Source organism: Anolis sagrei, chromosome 6 (assembly GCF_037176765.1).
Source record: "Anolis sagrei isolate rAnoSag1 chromosome 6, rAnoSag1.mat, whole genome shotgun sequence".
NCBI classification, from domain to species: Eukaryota; Metazoa; Chordata; class Lepidosauria; order Squamata; family Dactyloidae; genus Anolis; species Anolis sagrei.
The window spans coordinates 129,866,492-129,884,079 of NC_090026.1; the positions used below are offsets into that span (position 1 = coordinate 129,866,492).

General features: G+C 44.8%; 1 protein-coding gene across 1 annotated transcript in view; it reads left to right on the forward strand.

The window, feature by feature from the left end:
* Positions 1-17,588, forward strand: part of NBEAL2 (neurobeachin like 2) — a 248,250-nt gene that overhangs the window by 132,244 nt on the left and 98,418 nt on the right. The window contains exons 6-9 of the mRNA XM_060782698.2: positions 204-286; positions 7,092-7,177; positions 9,840-10,152; positions 12,317-12,423. Coding sequence (XP_060638681.2) covers positions 204-286; positions 7,092-7,177; positions 9,840-10,152; positions 12,317-12,423 — 589 coding nt within the window. The remainder of the gene's footprint in view (positions 1-203; positions 287-7,091; positions 7,178-9,839; positions 10,153-12,316; positions 12,424-17,588) is intronic.

Below are 17,588 nucleotides of genomic sequence, written 5' to 3' on the forward strand. Positions count from 1 at the left end.
TGCTCTATTAATAAATTAAACTGCATTGTTGTTGTTGTTAATTGGTTTTCCTTCATGGCAGAAGGGGGTTGGACTAGATGCCCTTTGGGGTCCCCTTCCAACTTTTTCAGAATGCTGTAGAGTTGTGCTGGGGACCGTTGGCTTGTCTTGCACCCATCCATTGCGAATTCATGCCTGAAGCTTCCCTCTTTTGTCTTTCCCAGGGAGATCGTCAGTATGAAAGAGAAGAGCAAATACAAGTTTGCACCGGCCGTGTTGCCCCAGGAGTTCAACTCCTTTTTCCAAGGTAAGCCTGGAAGGCACCCGCCTCCTCTATCCCTTTTTGCCTTTCCTTGGGAGATGTAGTTTTGCAAAGTGTCTTTTAAAAAAGCTATTGAGCAAGATTGATGGGATAGAGAATATAAAAATCAGGAACATCTATGAATTGCAAAAATCTTATATAGGGATGTCATTCCCCCAAACAGATACACTGCAATATCCTATCCAATCTTTCCCGTGACTTCCGACACTGTGAGTCCCATATCTCATAAAAATCTACCCTTACCCTGTCTCAAAAATAGTTCTGCTAAGTCCCAGAACTTTCTAATGTTGATTTTCTGTTAGCAAACCCTACTTCAGCATCTTTTCTAAATCAATCATGCTATTTATTTATTTATGTATGTATGTATGTATGTATGTATGTATGTATGTTTAGCCACTAGGCTGATAGGAATTGTGGGAGTTGAAGTCCAAACACCTGGAGGTACAAAGTTTGGCCATGTTTAATGCACACACACATACACACACACACACACATATATATATACTAGCTGTCCCCTGCCACGCGTTGCTGTGGCCCAGCCTGGTGATCTGGAAAATAAAGTAATGAGAAAGCGTTGGTTTCTAATATATGTAATTCCTTTATGCTTGTGAGTAAACAGTATTTCTTGCTGTTTCTTTCTCAGTGTTGATGTGGAGAGTGTCTGGTTTGCCTACTCTGGAACAGGCAACATATCATAGTCCTTCTTTAGGGTCTCTTTCAAATCTATGATACTATATCTCTCTGTGTGTGAGAGAATCCTATCTATCTATCTATATTTATGACTGGATGGCTCTCTGTCAGGAGGGCTCTGATTACATTTTCTTGCCCTGTTGAAGAGAGTTGGACTGGATGGCCTTAAGTATTTTCTGTTGGTCATGGGGGTTCTGTGTGGGAAGTTTGCCCCATTTCTGTCGTTTGTGGGTTTCAGAATGCTCTTTAATTGTAGTGAACTATAAATCCCATTAACTACAAATCCCAAATGTCAAGGTGTATTTCCTCCAAACTCCATATGTGTTCATATTTGGCATATGGAATATTTGTGTCAAGTTTGGTCCAAATCCATCATTGTTTGAGTCCACAGTGCTCTCTGGATGTAGATGAACTACAACTCCCAAACTCAAGGTCAATGCCCACCAAACCCTTCCAGTGTGTTCTGTTGGTCATGGAAGCCCTGTATGCCATGTTTGGTTCAATTCTATCATTGGTGGAGTTCAGAATGCACTTTGATTGTAGGTGAACTATAAATCCCAGCAACTATAACTCCCAAATGTCAAGGTCTATTTCCCTTCAACTCCATCTGTGTTCATATTTGGGCATATGGAATATTTGTGCCAAGTTTGGTCCAGATCCATCTTTGTTTAAGTCCACATTGTTTAAGTCTGGATGTGGGTGAACTATAATTCCCATACTCAAGGTCAATGTCCACCAAACCCTTCCAGTTTTTTCTGTTGGTCATGGGAGCCCTGTGTGCTAAGTTTGGCCCAATTCCAACTCCAAAACCCAAGGTCAAAGCCCACCAAGCCCTTCCTGTATTTCCTGTTTCTGTCATGGGAGTTCTGTGTGCCAAGTTTAGTTCAATTCCATCATTGGTGGAGTTCAGAATGCACTTTGATTGTAGGTAAACTATAAATCCCAGCAACGACAATTCCCAAATGACAAAATCAATTTTTTTGAGTGGAGGACATAAATTGGACTGTTAGGTGTCTTGTGTCCAAATTTGGTGTCAATTCCCCCAGTGGTTTTTGAGTTCTGTTAATATCACAAACGAACATTACATTTTTTATTTATATAGATATATATATGGGGAGAGAGAGAGAAAGAGAGAGAGAAGCATGAAATTAATTAAGAGCAATGGATTTATAAAAAGCTTGGAATTGATTTGCAGAAAGCGTTGAAGGTTTTAGTGGAAATACCCTCGGGAGTTTTTACGGGGTTTTCCTGCTGAGTCCCAGAACTTGTATCGATTGCCATATATATGTATACACACACACACACGCATGCACGCACACATGCACACACATATTTGTGCAAATGGGGGATTTCTCCGGGCAAGCCGGACAGATAAGAAAGAATAGAAGTGCATTAGTTTCAATACTCAGAATAGCATCCATGCGGTTAAGAGATGCTTGTTATAGTCGAATAAGCAACAACTTGAGCCTTCCAATTTTTGCAAATTTTGCAAATAAATAAATAAAGAGAGAGAGATTGGATGGCCATCTGTTAGGATGGCTTTGATCGCATCTTCCTGAATTGTAGAATGGGGTTGGACTGGATGACCTTTGGGGGACCCTTCCCTCTCTAGAATTCTACGAAAAGTAGATTTGATAACAGCATTGCAAAGCTTGCACAGTTGTGGTTCAAAGCCATATTGGGTGCATCTGCACTGCAGAATTAATTCAGTTTGGGACCACTTGGCTCAATGCTATAGACTCCGTGTTGGGAATCAGCCTGCGTTTGTGTTTCAGGATCCTGATGGGGAAATGATGAGGGAAATGATGAGAGAAATGATGGTGCTGAGGCTGAGGTACAAGATGGAGATGGTTTGGTCAATGATTTTCAGGCAGACAATGACAGAGAGGCCCCAGTGCAAAGGGCAGTTTCTCATGAGAATATCCCTGCTGGGTCTACCAATGATGGTTCACTCCCTCTCTCTGTGGAAAACAATCTGACACCTGGGAATTTTAATGAGCAGCCAGATAGGCAGCTGAAGAATAGGTGGCTGGAGATTAACCAGGATCGACAGCAAACTCAATTTTCACGTTGCTCCGAAAGGCTTCACCTGATAAGGAGAAAATGTGGGGGGAAGCAAAACCAATTTCTGAGTCTTGGGATATAAGGTTTGCCTCAAGGGGAAACCTATTAGAACAGGCATTGTTTGGAAACCAAGTTCATGTGCCATGGAAATACTGTTCAAGGAGTCTTGATCCTGTGGAGTTTTTTAGACTTTTGGATTGTCTTTGCATCCTGCTTGATTCCTGTCTGGATTAATGCTGTCTTGGATTGCTTTTATTACTTGTGTGGACATTGCTTTGTGTTACTCCTTTTTATGGATCTGTAATTGGTTAAATGGACGAACCCAGAGGGTGATTCTCACCAATGCTTCCTCTTCATCTTGGAAAGAAGTGACGAACGGAGTTCCGCAGGGTTCCGTCCTGGGCCCGGTCCTGTTCAACATCTTTATTAATGACTTAGATGAAGGGCTAGAAGGCAGGATCATCAAGTTTGCAGACGACACCAAATTGGGAGGGAGAGCCAAGACTCCAGAGGACAGGAGCAGGATTCAAAATGATCTTGACAGATTGGAGAGATGAGGGGCCAAAACTACCAAAATGAAGTTCAACAGGGACAAATGCAAGATACACCACTTTGGCAGGAAAAACGCAATGCAAAGATACAGAATGGGGGACTATGAGGCCTGGCTCAAGAGCAGTACGTATGAAAAAGATCTTGGAGTCCTCGTGGACAGGAAGTTAAACATGAGCCAACAATGTGATGTGGCGGCAAAAAAAGGCAATGGGATTTTGGCCTGCATCAAGAGGAGCCTAGTGTCTAGGTCCAGGGAAGTCATGCCCCCATGCTCTATTCTGCCTTGGTAAGACCACACCTGGAATATTGTGTCCAATTCTGGGCACCACAATTCAAGAGAGATATTGACAAGCTGGAATGTGTCCAGAGGAGGGTGACTCAAATGATCAAGGGTCTGGAGAACAAGCCCTATGAGGAGCGGCTTAAGGAGCTGGGCATGTTTAGCCTGAAGAAAAGAAGGCTGAGAGGAGATATGATAGCCATGTATAAATATGCGAGAGGAAGCCACAGGGAGGAGGGAGCAAGCTTGTTTTCTGCTACCTTGGAGACTAGGACGCAATGGAACAATGGCTTCAAACTACAAGAGAGGAAATTCCATCTGAACACTTCCTGACTGTGAGAGCCGTTCAGCAGTGGAACTCTCTGCCCCGGAGTGTGGTGGAGGCTCCTTCTTTGGAAGCTTTTAAGCAGGGGCTGGATGGCCATCTGTTAGGGGTGATTTGAGTGCGATATTCCTGCTTCTTGGCATAATGGGGTTGGACTGGATGGCCCAAGAGGTCTCTTCCAACTCTAGGATTCTATGGATTTTACTTTTTGGAACCTTCTTATTTTCTTACAAGCATTTATTTCTCCTGGCTATTTACTAAGCTTCAATAAAAGAAGATTTGTTTCTTCACTCTTCGTGTGGTGTTTTTTAGAGTCAGAGGACTTCTTCCTGACCTGGAGTGCAACACTCCTGGAATTTGTAGTTTCGTGTTTGCACTCTTTGGGAGAGGATAGCAAAGAGCATAGAAAACTACAGCCCTCATAATAACGTAGCATTGAGCCATGGTAGTTCAAGTGGTACCAAACTGCATTAATTTTTCCAGTGTAGATACAGCCTAAGTCTCAATCGATTGAACCTCTCACCTGATTGAACTCCTCTTAGTGCATGGTTTCATCACAGCCGCAGTGTGGCAATGCATGGGACGTTGCGAAGTAAAGGAAGGCATTGGGTCATAACGAAGGAGAACTAGAAGCAGAACGAGAGCAAAATGTTCCTCAGCGGGATGATGTTATCTTGCAGAAACAAAGTTTTTTTGCAGTTTAATAAACTTTTGTCATGTTTTTTAATGATAGAACCAATTAGGAAATGACCTTTATAACCCAGGAACAAACATTGTGTTGCATAGTGTAGAGTTGGAAGGGATCCCCAGAGGCCTTGTAGTCCAACCTAATTGTGCAATGCAGGAACACACAATCAAAGCACTCCTAACAGATGGCCATCCAGATTTTTTAAGAAATCCCAGAGAAGGAGACTCCACCGGGCTGGCCAACAGCTTATAGGATCATGAAGTTCTTCCTAATGTTTAGATGCAGTCACTTCTCTTGCAGTTTGAATCTGTTGCTATCACCATCTCCTAGAAAACCATCATTCCCCTTCCTCAATGGGACATAATATCCAATACTTAAATCGGGTTGTGGCGCAGCTGGTTGGGAGTCAGCTACATTAAAATCACTACTGACCGAAATGTCATGAGTTCGAAGCCAGCCCAGGTCAAAGTAAGCTCCCAACCATTTGTCTAGCTTGCTGTCAACATTTGCAGTCCAAAAGACAGTTGCATCTGTCAAGTAGGAAATTTAGGTACCGCTTATGTGGGGAGGATAATTTAACTAATTTATGACGCCATAAAACTCTTCAGCAATGTGTAAAAGAATGAGGAGGTATTCCATCGGTGTCACAAGTGGACGGTGAAGTAACAGCTCCCCCGGTGGCCGGAATTCAAAGCTTATCCTCATGAAGCTGGAAAGTTAAATAGCCTCTGTGTGTCTGTGTATATGTTGTGTGTCTATGGCATTGAATGTCTGCCATGTATATGTGCATTGTGATCGGCCCTGAGTCCCCTGCGGGGTGAGAACGGCGGAATATAAATACTGTAAATAAATAAATAAAACATTGCTCTTTTGTCCCCTTTTCTCAGCCTTGTTTTCTCCAAGGTAAACATCCCCAGATCCCTCAATGTTTCCTTGTAGGGCTTGGTTTAGAAACTGTGACCATTTCGGTCACAACTTCCATCTTGTCCATATCTTCCTTGGGTTTGGTGCCCGGTACTGGACAGAGGGTAATATTTTTCATTTCTGCCAGGGATCTTCTATACAATGGGAGTAAGAAAAACAGATCGAATATCCTTATAGGAGTGACATTGCAAAAGGACATGAAGAGAGTAGGACCATGAATTCCCTTGACACTATTCTCTTAGAATCGTATTGGCCTTTTTAGCTGCTGCATCGCACTCTTGACTTATGTTCAATTTGTAGTCTACTAGGACTCCTAGATCCCTTTCACGTGGACCGTTGATAACAGCATTGCAAAGCTTGCACAGTCACGATTCAAAGCCATAATGGGTGCATCTGGGCTGGATGTTCCAACTGTTATTCCATGTTGGGTTGAGAGTTCTAAGAGTTCTAGTAACTTTTAGAAACTATGGCCTTGAGGTCTCCTTTTCCACCCAGCACCACACTAGAGTCCAGTAGTATCTAACTACAGCAGTTTATTTACAAAAGCATGGACAAAGGAGGAAAAAGACAGTTTCCAAAAAGCAGTAGAAGAGGTACTATAGAATAGCAGTAGTCCATATATACAAAGTTCAGTAGTCAACAAAGGCAAGGTACATGGAATCCAGGAAATCAAGATCCCAGGTTTAAATCCAGGAAATGAAGATCACAGGCATAAATCCATAAGCATGAAAACAGAAGCTTTTTCTAGGCAAAACCCTTACAGAAACATAGGCAAACACAGGAGACTAGACTCATGAGCATGAGAGCTGAAACAGGAACATTGTCTGCTCTGGAAACACCAAGAAAACATCACTTAATTTAAGCTCGGACCCGACCATGAAGCCATGAGGTCATACCTTTGACACTTGGGTTTCAAGGACTTCTCACAGAGTCTTTCTGACCGTTTAGCTAATCTATCCTTCACTCCCTCTGTGCAGAGTCCTAATCTGATATCTCGGGAAAACTCTCAATCTGCTGAAGGCCAATTCCCAAGAGAAACACAATCCCAAACATCTTCTCTGTCATCTGCAACCGCCGGTACTTCTCTCTGATCTAAGATCTGCAATTCAGCCTGTGTTTCAACCTGATTACACACAGACTCAGTGGGAAAACCACCACCATCCCCCACATCTTCTGAGGATTCCCCAGCATCTTGCCGCTGATCCCCACAACTTTCACCTTGTTGTGCCATTTGGAGCAAACTAAACCTCTCTCTCTTCTTTGCCAGAATGCTTCAAGGATGGAGAACAGCTTCCGGAAGCTCTCCAGCTGCGACTGATACATCTCTTCGGAGCCATCATCTCTGGATCCAAGGTAAGGGTGGCCTTCTTTCTCCCAAATTTAGGGTCAGTCTTCCATATGCGCTGGGATTGCAGCATCCTTGCAAAACTTGAAAAACTGCTAATAGCAAATTTGCAAGTGTTTTGGCCGTTTTGACCTGAACTAATACCTCTCTTGGTAAGTCCTCCAGCAGAACTTTATGGTTGATCCACCAGACGTTGAACATCAGTTCACACTTGGAGATTCCTAGAAAGATGTTTTCTTTAGCATGATATTAGGGTCAACTTCTAGTGGAAGCTGACCATACAGTTACACTGGAGGACCTAGAGATTCCTAGGATGATTCTACATCCTACATCCAGTGTGACTTGTGCCAGAAGCAGACCTGTGCTTTAGGACCTTCTCTGGGCCTTTGTAGGTCCTCCAGCAGGATTCAGTGACCAACTTCCAACCTATGTTGACCATACAGCCATATTGAAGACTCTAGAGAGGGCTGAGCTTTAGCACAGCAAGTTAACCACCAACTTCAGTAAATCTTGCCTTTCAAAAGGTTGACAGTTAGAAGCCCGGGTCAGGGTGAGCTCCTGGCCTTTAGCCCAGCTTCTGCCTACCTAGCAGTTCAAAAACAAATGTGAGTATTTATTTATTTATTTATTTAGCAGTTTTGTATACCGGTCTTCTCACCTCCGTTCGAGGGACTCAGGCCGGTTTCCAACATCAATATTACAGACAGTCATTAAAACATCATATTCTAAATCACACTAAAACATTAAAATAGCAAAATGCAATCATATAATTACAGTGGTCAGTCGTCATCAAAAATCATTATTCGTCGTCATCCATCCATATCACAGGATCATGGCTCATTCGTCGAATGCCAATCCCCAAAGCCAAGTTTTCACCTGTTTCCTGAATGTTAAGATAGAAGGGGCAGTTCTGATCTCCAGTGGAAGGGAGTTCCAGAGTCGAGGGGCCACCACCGAGAAGGCCCTGTCTCTCATCCCCAACAGCCGCGCCTGTGAGGCCGGTGGAATTGAGAGCAGGGCCCCTCCAGACGATCTTAGCAATCTTGATAGCTCATAGGGGAGGATACGTTCGGACAGGTAAATTGGGCCGGAGTCGTTTATAAATAGATAAATAGATACCACTTTAAAGTGTGGAGATATTTAAGGCACCCAGAAGGAAATGACAGAAAAATGCCAGCGATTCGATCAAGGAGGAAGTTTACAAACAAAGCTCTTTGGCAGGGAAGGTGGAGCGACAGCACCCCCGGTGGCCAGAACCGGGCACAGCCTCCAAGATGCCAAAGATGGGAAAACCTATATATCTATCTATCGATGTACAGCCTTTGACTGTGTGGATCATAATAAATTGTGGCAAGTTCTGGGTGGGATGGGCATCCCAAGCCCCCTTCCCTCTCTCCTGAGGAATCTGTACAAGGACCAAGGAGCCACAGTCAGAACTGACCACGGAAGAACAGACTGGTTCAAGATTGGGAAAGGCGTACGGCAAGGCTGCATCCTCTCACCCAACCTTTTTATTAACGTGTATGCAGAACACATCATGCGAGGATGTGCGGGGCTGGATGAATGCAAAGCTGGGGTGAAAATTGCTGGAAGAAACATGAACAACCTCAGATATGCAGATGACACCACTCTGATGGCCGGAAGCGAGGAGGAGCTGAGGAGCCTTCTCATCAAGGTGAAAGAAGAAAGCGCAAAAGCCGGGTTGCAGCTAAACGTCAAAAAAACCAAGATTATGGCAACAAGAATGATTGACAACTGGAAAATAGAGGGAGAAAACGTGGAGGCCGTGACAGACTTTGTATTTCTAGGTGCAAAGATGAGTGCAGATGCAGACTGTGGCCAGGAAATCAGAAGACGCTTCCTTCTTGGGAGGAGAGCAATGTCCAATCTCGATAAAATAGTAAAGAGTAGAGACATCAGACTGGCAACAAAGATCCATTGCCTAGTCAAAGCCATGGTATTCCCTGTAGTCACCTACGGATGTGAGAGCTGGACCTTCGGGAAGGCGGAGCCAAGGAAGAGAGATGTTTTTGAGCTGTGGTGTTGGAGGAAAGTGCTGAGAGTGCCTTGGACTGTGAGAAGATCCAACCAGTCCATCCTGCAGGAAATAAAGCCTGACTGCTCACTGGAGGGAAGGATAGTAGAGGCCAAGATTAAGTACTTTGGTCACATCATGAGGAGACAGCAAAGCCTAGAGAAGGGAATGACGCTGGGGAAAGTGGAAGGCAAAAGGAAGAGGGGCCGACCAAGGGCAAGATGGATGGATGGCATCCTTGAAGTGACTGGACTGACCTTGAAGGAGTTGGGGGTGGTGACGGCCGACAGGGAGCTCTGGCGTGGGCTGGTCCATGAGGTCACGAAGAGTCGGAGACGACTGAACGAATGAACAACAACATGTACAGTTGTCTGTCTTGTCAGTGTATAACGGCATTGAATGTTTACCGTATATATGTTCTGTGATCCTCTCTGAGTCCCCTTCGGGGTGAGAAGGGCGGAATATAAATACTGTAAATACGTAAATAAATAAATAGTGGAGGCTCCTTCTTTGGACGGCTATCTGTCGGGAGGTGCTTTGATTGTGCTTTTCTTGCATGGCAAGGGGTTGGACTAGATGGTCTTTGGGGTCTCTTCCAACTCTATGATTTCATGACCATGCTCCTTCCTCCGCAGGCCAATGCCCTGCTGGCGGTGACTCCGTCCTCGGTGGAAGTCCTGATGCTGGTGCTGCGCAGGTGGTGCTCACCAGGAAGCCCGCCCCCCGCTGGAGACCCCAATGTGCTGGCGCTGACCTTGAAGAGCCTGGTGGGCATGGTGCACGTCCTGCATGCCGGCAGCCCCCCTGGGCAGCGCAAGGTGGAGATCCGCGCCATCCTGGACAGCTACTTCCAGGTCCTCAACGCTGACCAGCCTGTTGCCGCCATGCAGGGCTCTCCAGGTGGACGGTGGGAGGAACGGCTCGTTGCCCTCAGGGTCAGCATGCTAGGTATGTAGACAGTGGACACAGCTGGGCTTAGAGTTCTTCAGACAGGAGTGGGTGTACTACAACTCCCATCACTCTGGGCCAATCCCTCCTAAACCCTGCCAGTCCTTAAAGTTGGTCTGTGTGCCAAGTTTGGTCCAGATCCATTGTTGGTGGGGTTCACGGTGCTCTTTGGTAGAGAGTGGATTACAACTCCCATCCTTATGGGTTAATTCTTCTCAAACCACCCCAGTCCTTAAAAATGGCCAAGTTGGGTATGTGCATCAGATCTGGTCCAGATCCATTGTTGGTGGGGTTCATGGTGAGCTTTGATAAAGGATGAACTACAACTCCCATCATGCAAGGTCCACCCCTTCCCCCCCACCAGCCAAAATACCCACCATATTTTCAGATTTTCAGTTTGTGATGATCGGCCTGCATGCCAAGTTTGGTTCAGATCCATCATCAGTGGGGTTCACAGGGCTCTCTGGATGTGGGTGTATTACAACTCCCATCATTCTGAGTCATTCCCTCCCAAACTCCATCAGTCCTTAAAATTGGCCATGTTTGGTCTGCATGCCAAGTTTGGTTCAGATCCATCATTGGTGAGGTTCACAGTGCTCTCTGGATGCAAGTGAACTACAAGTCCCATCATTATGGGTCAATCCCTCACAAACCCCGCCAGTCCTTAAAGTTGGGCATATTTGGTTTGTGTGCCAAGTTTGGTCCAAATCCATCATCAGTGGGGTTCACAGGGCTCTCTGGATGTGGGTGTACTACAGCTCCCATCATTCTGGGTCAGTCCCTCCCAAACTCCACCAGTCCTTAAAATTGGCCATGTTTGGTCTGTGTGTCAAGTCTGGTCCAAATCGGTTTTTAGTGGGGTTCACAGAGCTCTTTGGTTGAGGGTGGACTACAACTCCCATCATTCTGGGTCAATCCCGCCCAAACCCCACCTGTCCTTAAAGTTGGGCATGTTTGGTCTGTGTGCCAAGTTTGGTTCAGATCCATCATCAGTGGGGTTCACAGGGCTCTCTGGATGTGGGTGTACTACAGCTCCCATCATTCTGGGTCAGTCCCTCCCAAACTCCATCAGTCCTAAAAGTTGGCCATCTTTGGTCTGTATGCCAAGTTTGGGCATACAGTGGGCTCTTTGGTAGAGGGTGGACTACAACTCCCATCATTCTGGGTCAGTCCCTTTCTAACTCCCATCAGTCCTAAAAGTTGGTCATGTTTGGTCTGTGTGCCAAGTTTGGACTAGATCCCTTGTTAGTGGGCTCTTTGGTAGAGGGTCTACTACAACTCCCATCATTCTGGGTTAGTCCCTCTCTAACTCCATCAATTCTAAAAGTTGGTCATGTTTGGTCTGTGTGCCAAGTTTGGTCCAGATCTGTTGTTAGTGGGGTTTACAGGGCTCTTTGGTAGAGGGTGGACTACAACTCCCATCATCCTGGGTCAGTCCCTCTCTAACTCCATCAGTTCTAAAAGTTGGTCATGTTTGGTCTGTGTGCCAAGTTTGGTCCAGATCTGTTGTTAGTGGGGTTTACAGGGGTCTTTGGTAGAGGGTGGACTACAACTCCCATCATTCTGGGTCAGTCCCTCCCAAACTCCATCAGTCGTAAAAGTTGGTCATGTTTGGTCCAGATCTGTCGTTAGCGGGGTTCACAGGGCTCTTTGGTAGAGGGTGTACTACAAATCCCATCATTTTGGGTCAATCCCTCCCAAATTCCATCAGTCATAAAAGTTGCTCATGTTTGGTCCAGATGCATTGTTAGTGGGGTTCACATGGCTCTTTGGTAGAGGGTGGACTACAACTCCCATCATTCTGGGTCAGTCCCTCCCAAACTCCATCAGTTGTAAAAGTTGGTCATGTTTGGTCCAGATCCGTTGTTAGTGCGGTTCACAGGTCTCTTTGGTAGAGGGTGGACTACAACTCCCATCATTCTGGGTCATTCCAGAATTCCTTGGGGGGGAAGACCCAATTGAAATATTGTATAAAATCACCTCCAGGCTACGTGTGTGCAACATAAACAAAGCATAAATGAATTTCATATTTCAACTTGGGTCTCGTCTCCGAGATATCTCTAAGTTATTCTGATACCAACTATTTCAGAGAATTATTTGGCAAAAATTGGCTGTTACGTGCTGCTAATTTATCGAAATCCCGCACCTTCTCTCTCGTCTTCAGACGCCATCCCCGAAATGTTAAACTGCGACGACCGGCCTGTTTTGCAAGCCATCTTCCTCAGCAACAACTGCTTTGAGCATATCATCCGACTGATCCAGAACAGCAAGGTACGACTGCACCATACATAACACCGCTGTTGTGCTTTGCAACTTAGTGTTGTGTCCAGCCCTGTGCCCTCTTTCTCTCTGTTTTCATTATTTTCTCCTCTCTTTGCTGGGAGTCTCTCCGTTAACGATTGCCACCAGCTCGGTTTGTGCTTTACTCCGGATATATATTCCATAGGGGTCCAATTAAGTCGCTGAAATGCCACATTTCCGACGCCTGGGTTGGCCTGCCTTGAGAAATGACAGGATAGAAATAGCCTTATTTGTGCTAAAGGCGAAGTTTTGAGGAGCCTAAAGCCATCCAAATTAGTCCAGAAATGCATTTCGAACCATGGACACATCTTAGTTCAAAAGCTATGGCTAATGGAGCCTCCACTCCTTGCATTTCGCAGAAGCAAATACTCTCAAACAGAGAGTATTTGCTTTGGTTGTGTCTGATGTTCATGTTGATGTTCATGATGGCGATGGGAGTGATGGTCATGTTGATGTTCATGATGGGAATTGGGATGATGGTCATGTTGCTGTTCATGATGACAATGGGACTGATGGTCATGTTGATGTTCATTATATGAATTGGGATGATACTCATGTTGATGTTCATGATGGGAATGGGGGTGATGTTCATGTTGATGTTTATGATGGGAATGGGGGTGATGGTCATGTTGATGTTCATGATGGGAATGGGGGTGATGGCCATGTTGATGTTCATGTTGGGAATGGAGATGGTGGTCATGTTGATGTTCATGATGGGAATAGGGATGATGGTCATGTTGATGTTCATGATGGGAATTTATTTATTTATTTATCGTGTCATCAGCAACCATTGTGTTACAATTCTAACAGAGCAAAACAAACACAGAGTTTAAAAAGAAAAAGAAAAAAAAGGAAGAAAAAAACCCACACAGATTTTGTAAATTTGGTATTTGGTTAAATGTCCTTTGACCAGTATCTGGCCACTTGGAGTGCCTCTGGGGTTGCCGCAAGAAGGTCCTCCATCGTGCATGTGGCAGGGCTCAGGGTGCATTGCAGCAGGTGGTCAGTGGTTTGTTCTTCTCCGCACTCGCATGCCGAGGATTCCACCCTGTAGCCCCATTTCTTAAGATTGGCTCTGCATCTCGTGGTGCCAGAGCGCAATCTGTTCAGCGCCTTCCAAGTCGCCCAGTCTTCTGAGTGCCCAGGGGGGAGTCTCTCATCTGGTATCACCCATGAATTGAGGTGCTGGGTTTGGGCCTGCCACTTTTGGACTCTCGCTTGCTGGGGTGTTCCAGCAAGTGTCTCTGTAGATCTAAGAAAACTATGTCTTGATTTAAGTCGTTGACGTGCTGGCTGATACCCAAACAGGGGATGAGCTGGAGATGTCTCTGCCTTGGTCCTTCATCATTCATGATGGGAATGGGGGTGATGGTCATGTTGATGTTCATGATGGGAATGGAGGTGGTGTTCATGTTGATCATGATGGGAATGGGGATGATGTTCATGTTGATGTTCGTGATGGGAATAGGGATGATGTTCATGTTGATGTTCATGATGGGAATGGGGATGGTGGTCATGTTGATGTTCATAATGGGAATGGAGATGATGTTCATGATGGGAATGGAGATGATAGTCATGTTGATGTTCATGATGGGAATGGGGATGATGGTCATGTTAATGTTCATTATGGGAATGGGGGTGATGGTCATGTTGGGAATGGAGATGGTGGTCATGTTGATGTTCATGATGGGAATGGGGGTGATGGTGATGTTGATGTTCATTATGGGAATGGGGATGATGGTCATGTTGATGTTCATGATAGGAATGGGGATGATGGTCATGTTGATGTTCATGATGGGAATGGGGGTGATGGTCATATTGATATTCATGATGGGAATGGGAAGGATGTTCATGTTGATGTTCATGATGGGAATGGGGGTGATGGTGATGTTGATGTTCATGATGGGAATGGGGGTGATGGTCATATTGATATTCATGATGGGAATGGGAAGGATGTTCATGTTGATGTTCATAATGGGAATGGAGGTGATGTTCATGTTGATGTTCATGATGGGAATGGGGATGATGGTCATGTTGATGTTCATGATGGTAATGGGAAGGATGTTCATGTTGATGTTCATGATGGGAATGGGCATGATGTTCATGTTGATGTTTATGATGGGAATGGGGATGATGTTTATGTTGATGTTGATGATGGAATTGGGGGTGATGTTCATGTTGATATTCATGATGGCAATGGGGATATTGTTCATGTTGATGTTCATGATTGCAATGGGGATGATAATCCTGTTCCTGGGCCAGAGTCTGTTGGATTTGGAGATAAGGGGTCGCCTGGGCCTGATTTGTGCTCACAAGAGAGGCCTGAGCTGCTGCAAGAGGATTCTCAAGGTCACATGCTTGGGAAAGGCCTTTCCTCACTGTTCCCTGAGCAGTTGTCTGAGAATGAATCTGATTTTGATTTACCAGGTATAGGAGTTAATAATGAGAGCAAGACCTTGAACAGAAAGAAAAGTTTTAGTAAACAGAGGCAGCTCAGGCAGCAATTAAGGAGGTCAGCTCGGATCCAACAGAAGAAAGACAACAAACCAAAACTAAAAAGGAATGCGTTCCTTGCAGCTTTGAAGTCAGGGAAGGGTTTATAATGATTCATGAGAGACAGTTGTTTCAGTTGAGGCAACGTCGGGATAACGCCAAGTTTAAGTTTCCTTTGTTCTGAATTCCATGTACCAAGGTTTGTCCAGCTCATGTTTTGCCTCCTGTGTTGCTTATTGAGTCAATTGCCTTGTTTCATGGACTTCTATTAACTCTTTGTTCCTGTTTTCCTTTGTACCTGATGGACTAAATTGGATTTTGAACTTTTACTGTTGCTTACTTGTTACTGCTTTGGCTAAATATACTGCTGATTTTACCCAATTGGTGTGGTGTTTAAGGTCAGAGGTGATCCTGCTCTGGAGTACGACAATAGCATTGAGCCACACTTAAAAGTGACGCCAATTGCATTCATTCAATAGTACAGGTGTGCCCTAAGGGCAAGTAGAGGAAGGAACTGGAGTTCTTTGTCTGTGGATGGATGCCTAACTCGATGCTATGAAATTGCAAGCTTGGGGTCTTGTGTGCAAAGGGATATGTTTTGTGAATTTGTAGCCCCAACTATAGCACTTTGCATTGCTTTTGAGTGTGAGAGGCATTGGCATCAACAACAATAGTCTGACAAAGATATCTGACCCATGCCTTTTGTTTTGTTGTTGTTGTTGTTGTTGTTGTTGTTTTTGTTTTTTTGCACTGGCCACAGCTCTCCAAATGTCTTTGGGCTCCACTTTCCTGAGCTCTTCGGTGTTGTCTATTCTTGCTAAATCTGCTGGGTTTTGCGGTCCAACAATGTCTGGCTTGTTGCACCATCCCCATCCTCACATTGTGTGGAGCTAGGGCAGTTTTGCACATGCCTTTTTGCAACTGTGAGCTTGCATATGCTAAGAGACCATAGTGGCTCAAGCACGAGGACTTTTTGTGCCTCCCAAACATAATGCTTTTCACCCTGTAGTAAAACTCCCAACCTAACACCTGATTCACATATGCATGTGCATTGCCCAACCAGAACTTGGTTAGGATTGATTGTGGCAGTATGCTTCAAAGTGTGACCATGTTTGGGATGAGCTGTGGCAGCGTGCATCAAAAAGTGACCAAGCTTTGTATGGGCTATGGCAGCATGCATCCACAAATTCTCAAGTTTTGGATGGGTTATGGCCACATGTATCTGCAAGAGAACAGTTTTTGGAAGGGCTATGGCAGCGTGCCTCCACAAGTGGCCATGTTTGTACAGGCTACGGCAGTATGCATATGCAAGAAAACAGTTTTTGGATGGGCTGTGGAAGTATGCATACAAAATAAACATATTTTGGATGAGCAATGGCAGCATGCATCCACAAATGTCCATGTTCTGTATGGACTATAGCATCTACAAGTGGCCATGGATGGGTTATGGCAGCAAACATCTGCAAGAAAACAGTTTTTGGATGAGCTATGGCAGCATGCATCTGCAAATGCCCACATTTTGGATGGGTTATGGCAGTACGCTTCAAAAAACTAAACATGTTTTGGATGGGCTATGGCAGTATGCATCAACAAGTGACCATGTTTTGTACAGGCTATGGTAGTATGCATCCACAAATGTCCATATTTTGGATGGGCTATGGCAGCATGCATCTGCAAGATAACTGTTTTTGGATGGGCTATGGCAGTGTGCATCAACAAGTGTACAGGCTGTGACAGTATGCATCCACAAATGCCCAAATTTTGGATGAACTATGGCAGTATGCTTCTAATAATGATCATGTTTTGAATGAGTTATGGCAGCATTTATATGCAAGGGAACCATTTTTGAATGGGCAATGGTAGCATGCATCTGCAAATGCCCTAGTTTTGGATGAGCTATGGCAGTATGCTTCAAAAAGTGACCACATTTTGGATGGGCTATGGCAGTATGCATCAACAGGTGACCATGTTTTGTACAGGCTACGGTAGTATGCATCCACAGATGCCCATATTTTGGATTGGCTATGGCAGTAGGCATCAACAAGTGTACAGACTGTGGCAGTATGCATCCACAAATGCCCAAGCTTTGGATGAACTATGGCAGTATGCTTCCAATAGCTTCTGTGGGAGTTGAGAACTGGGAGCTGGTGTGTGAAGAAGGGTTTTTGAAACTGGGTTTTCAGGGAGAGAGTGTCTGTGTCAGACAGGGCTGTGTGCTGACAGGAAAAAGGTCAGACAGCAATCTGATTTCTTGTGAGTGTTAGCACAAGAGGTTAGCTCTCTAGGCTGGGTTAGTTAGCAGGAAGAACTCTAGGGTAGAGTTAGTTAATAACCCAGGGGACTGCCTAGGATAGGTTAGTCAGAACTCATTACTATTTCTCTGAAGTAGAGTGAGGGTTTTTGTTACCAACAGCCAGATCTGTTTGGTTAGCTCTGTCTGTAACTAAGTGAAGAGAATTATTCAAGCAACCATCAAGCTCAAGTACTTTTGTAACAAGTCACACTTTTTGTACCTCTCGGGAGTAGTTTGTTGTCTGTTTTTTAATAAACAAACCTTGTTCTATTTAACTTTCAAAAGATCTCTACTGTGCATGATTCAATCATCAAGCCTTGTTGATAGTTCCAGAAAAGCCTCTTCCCAA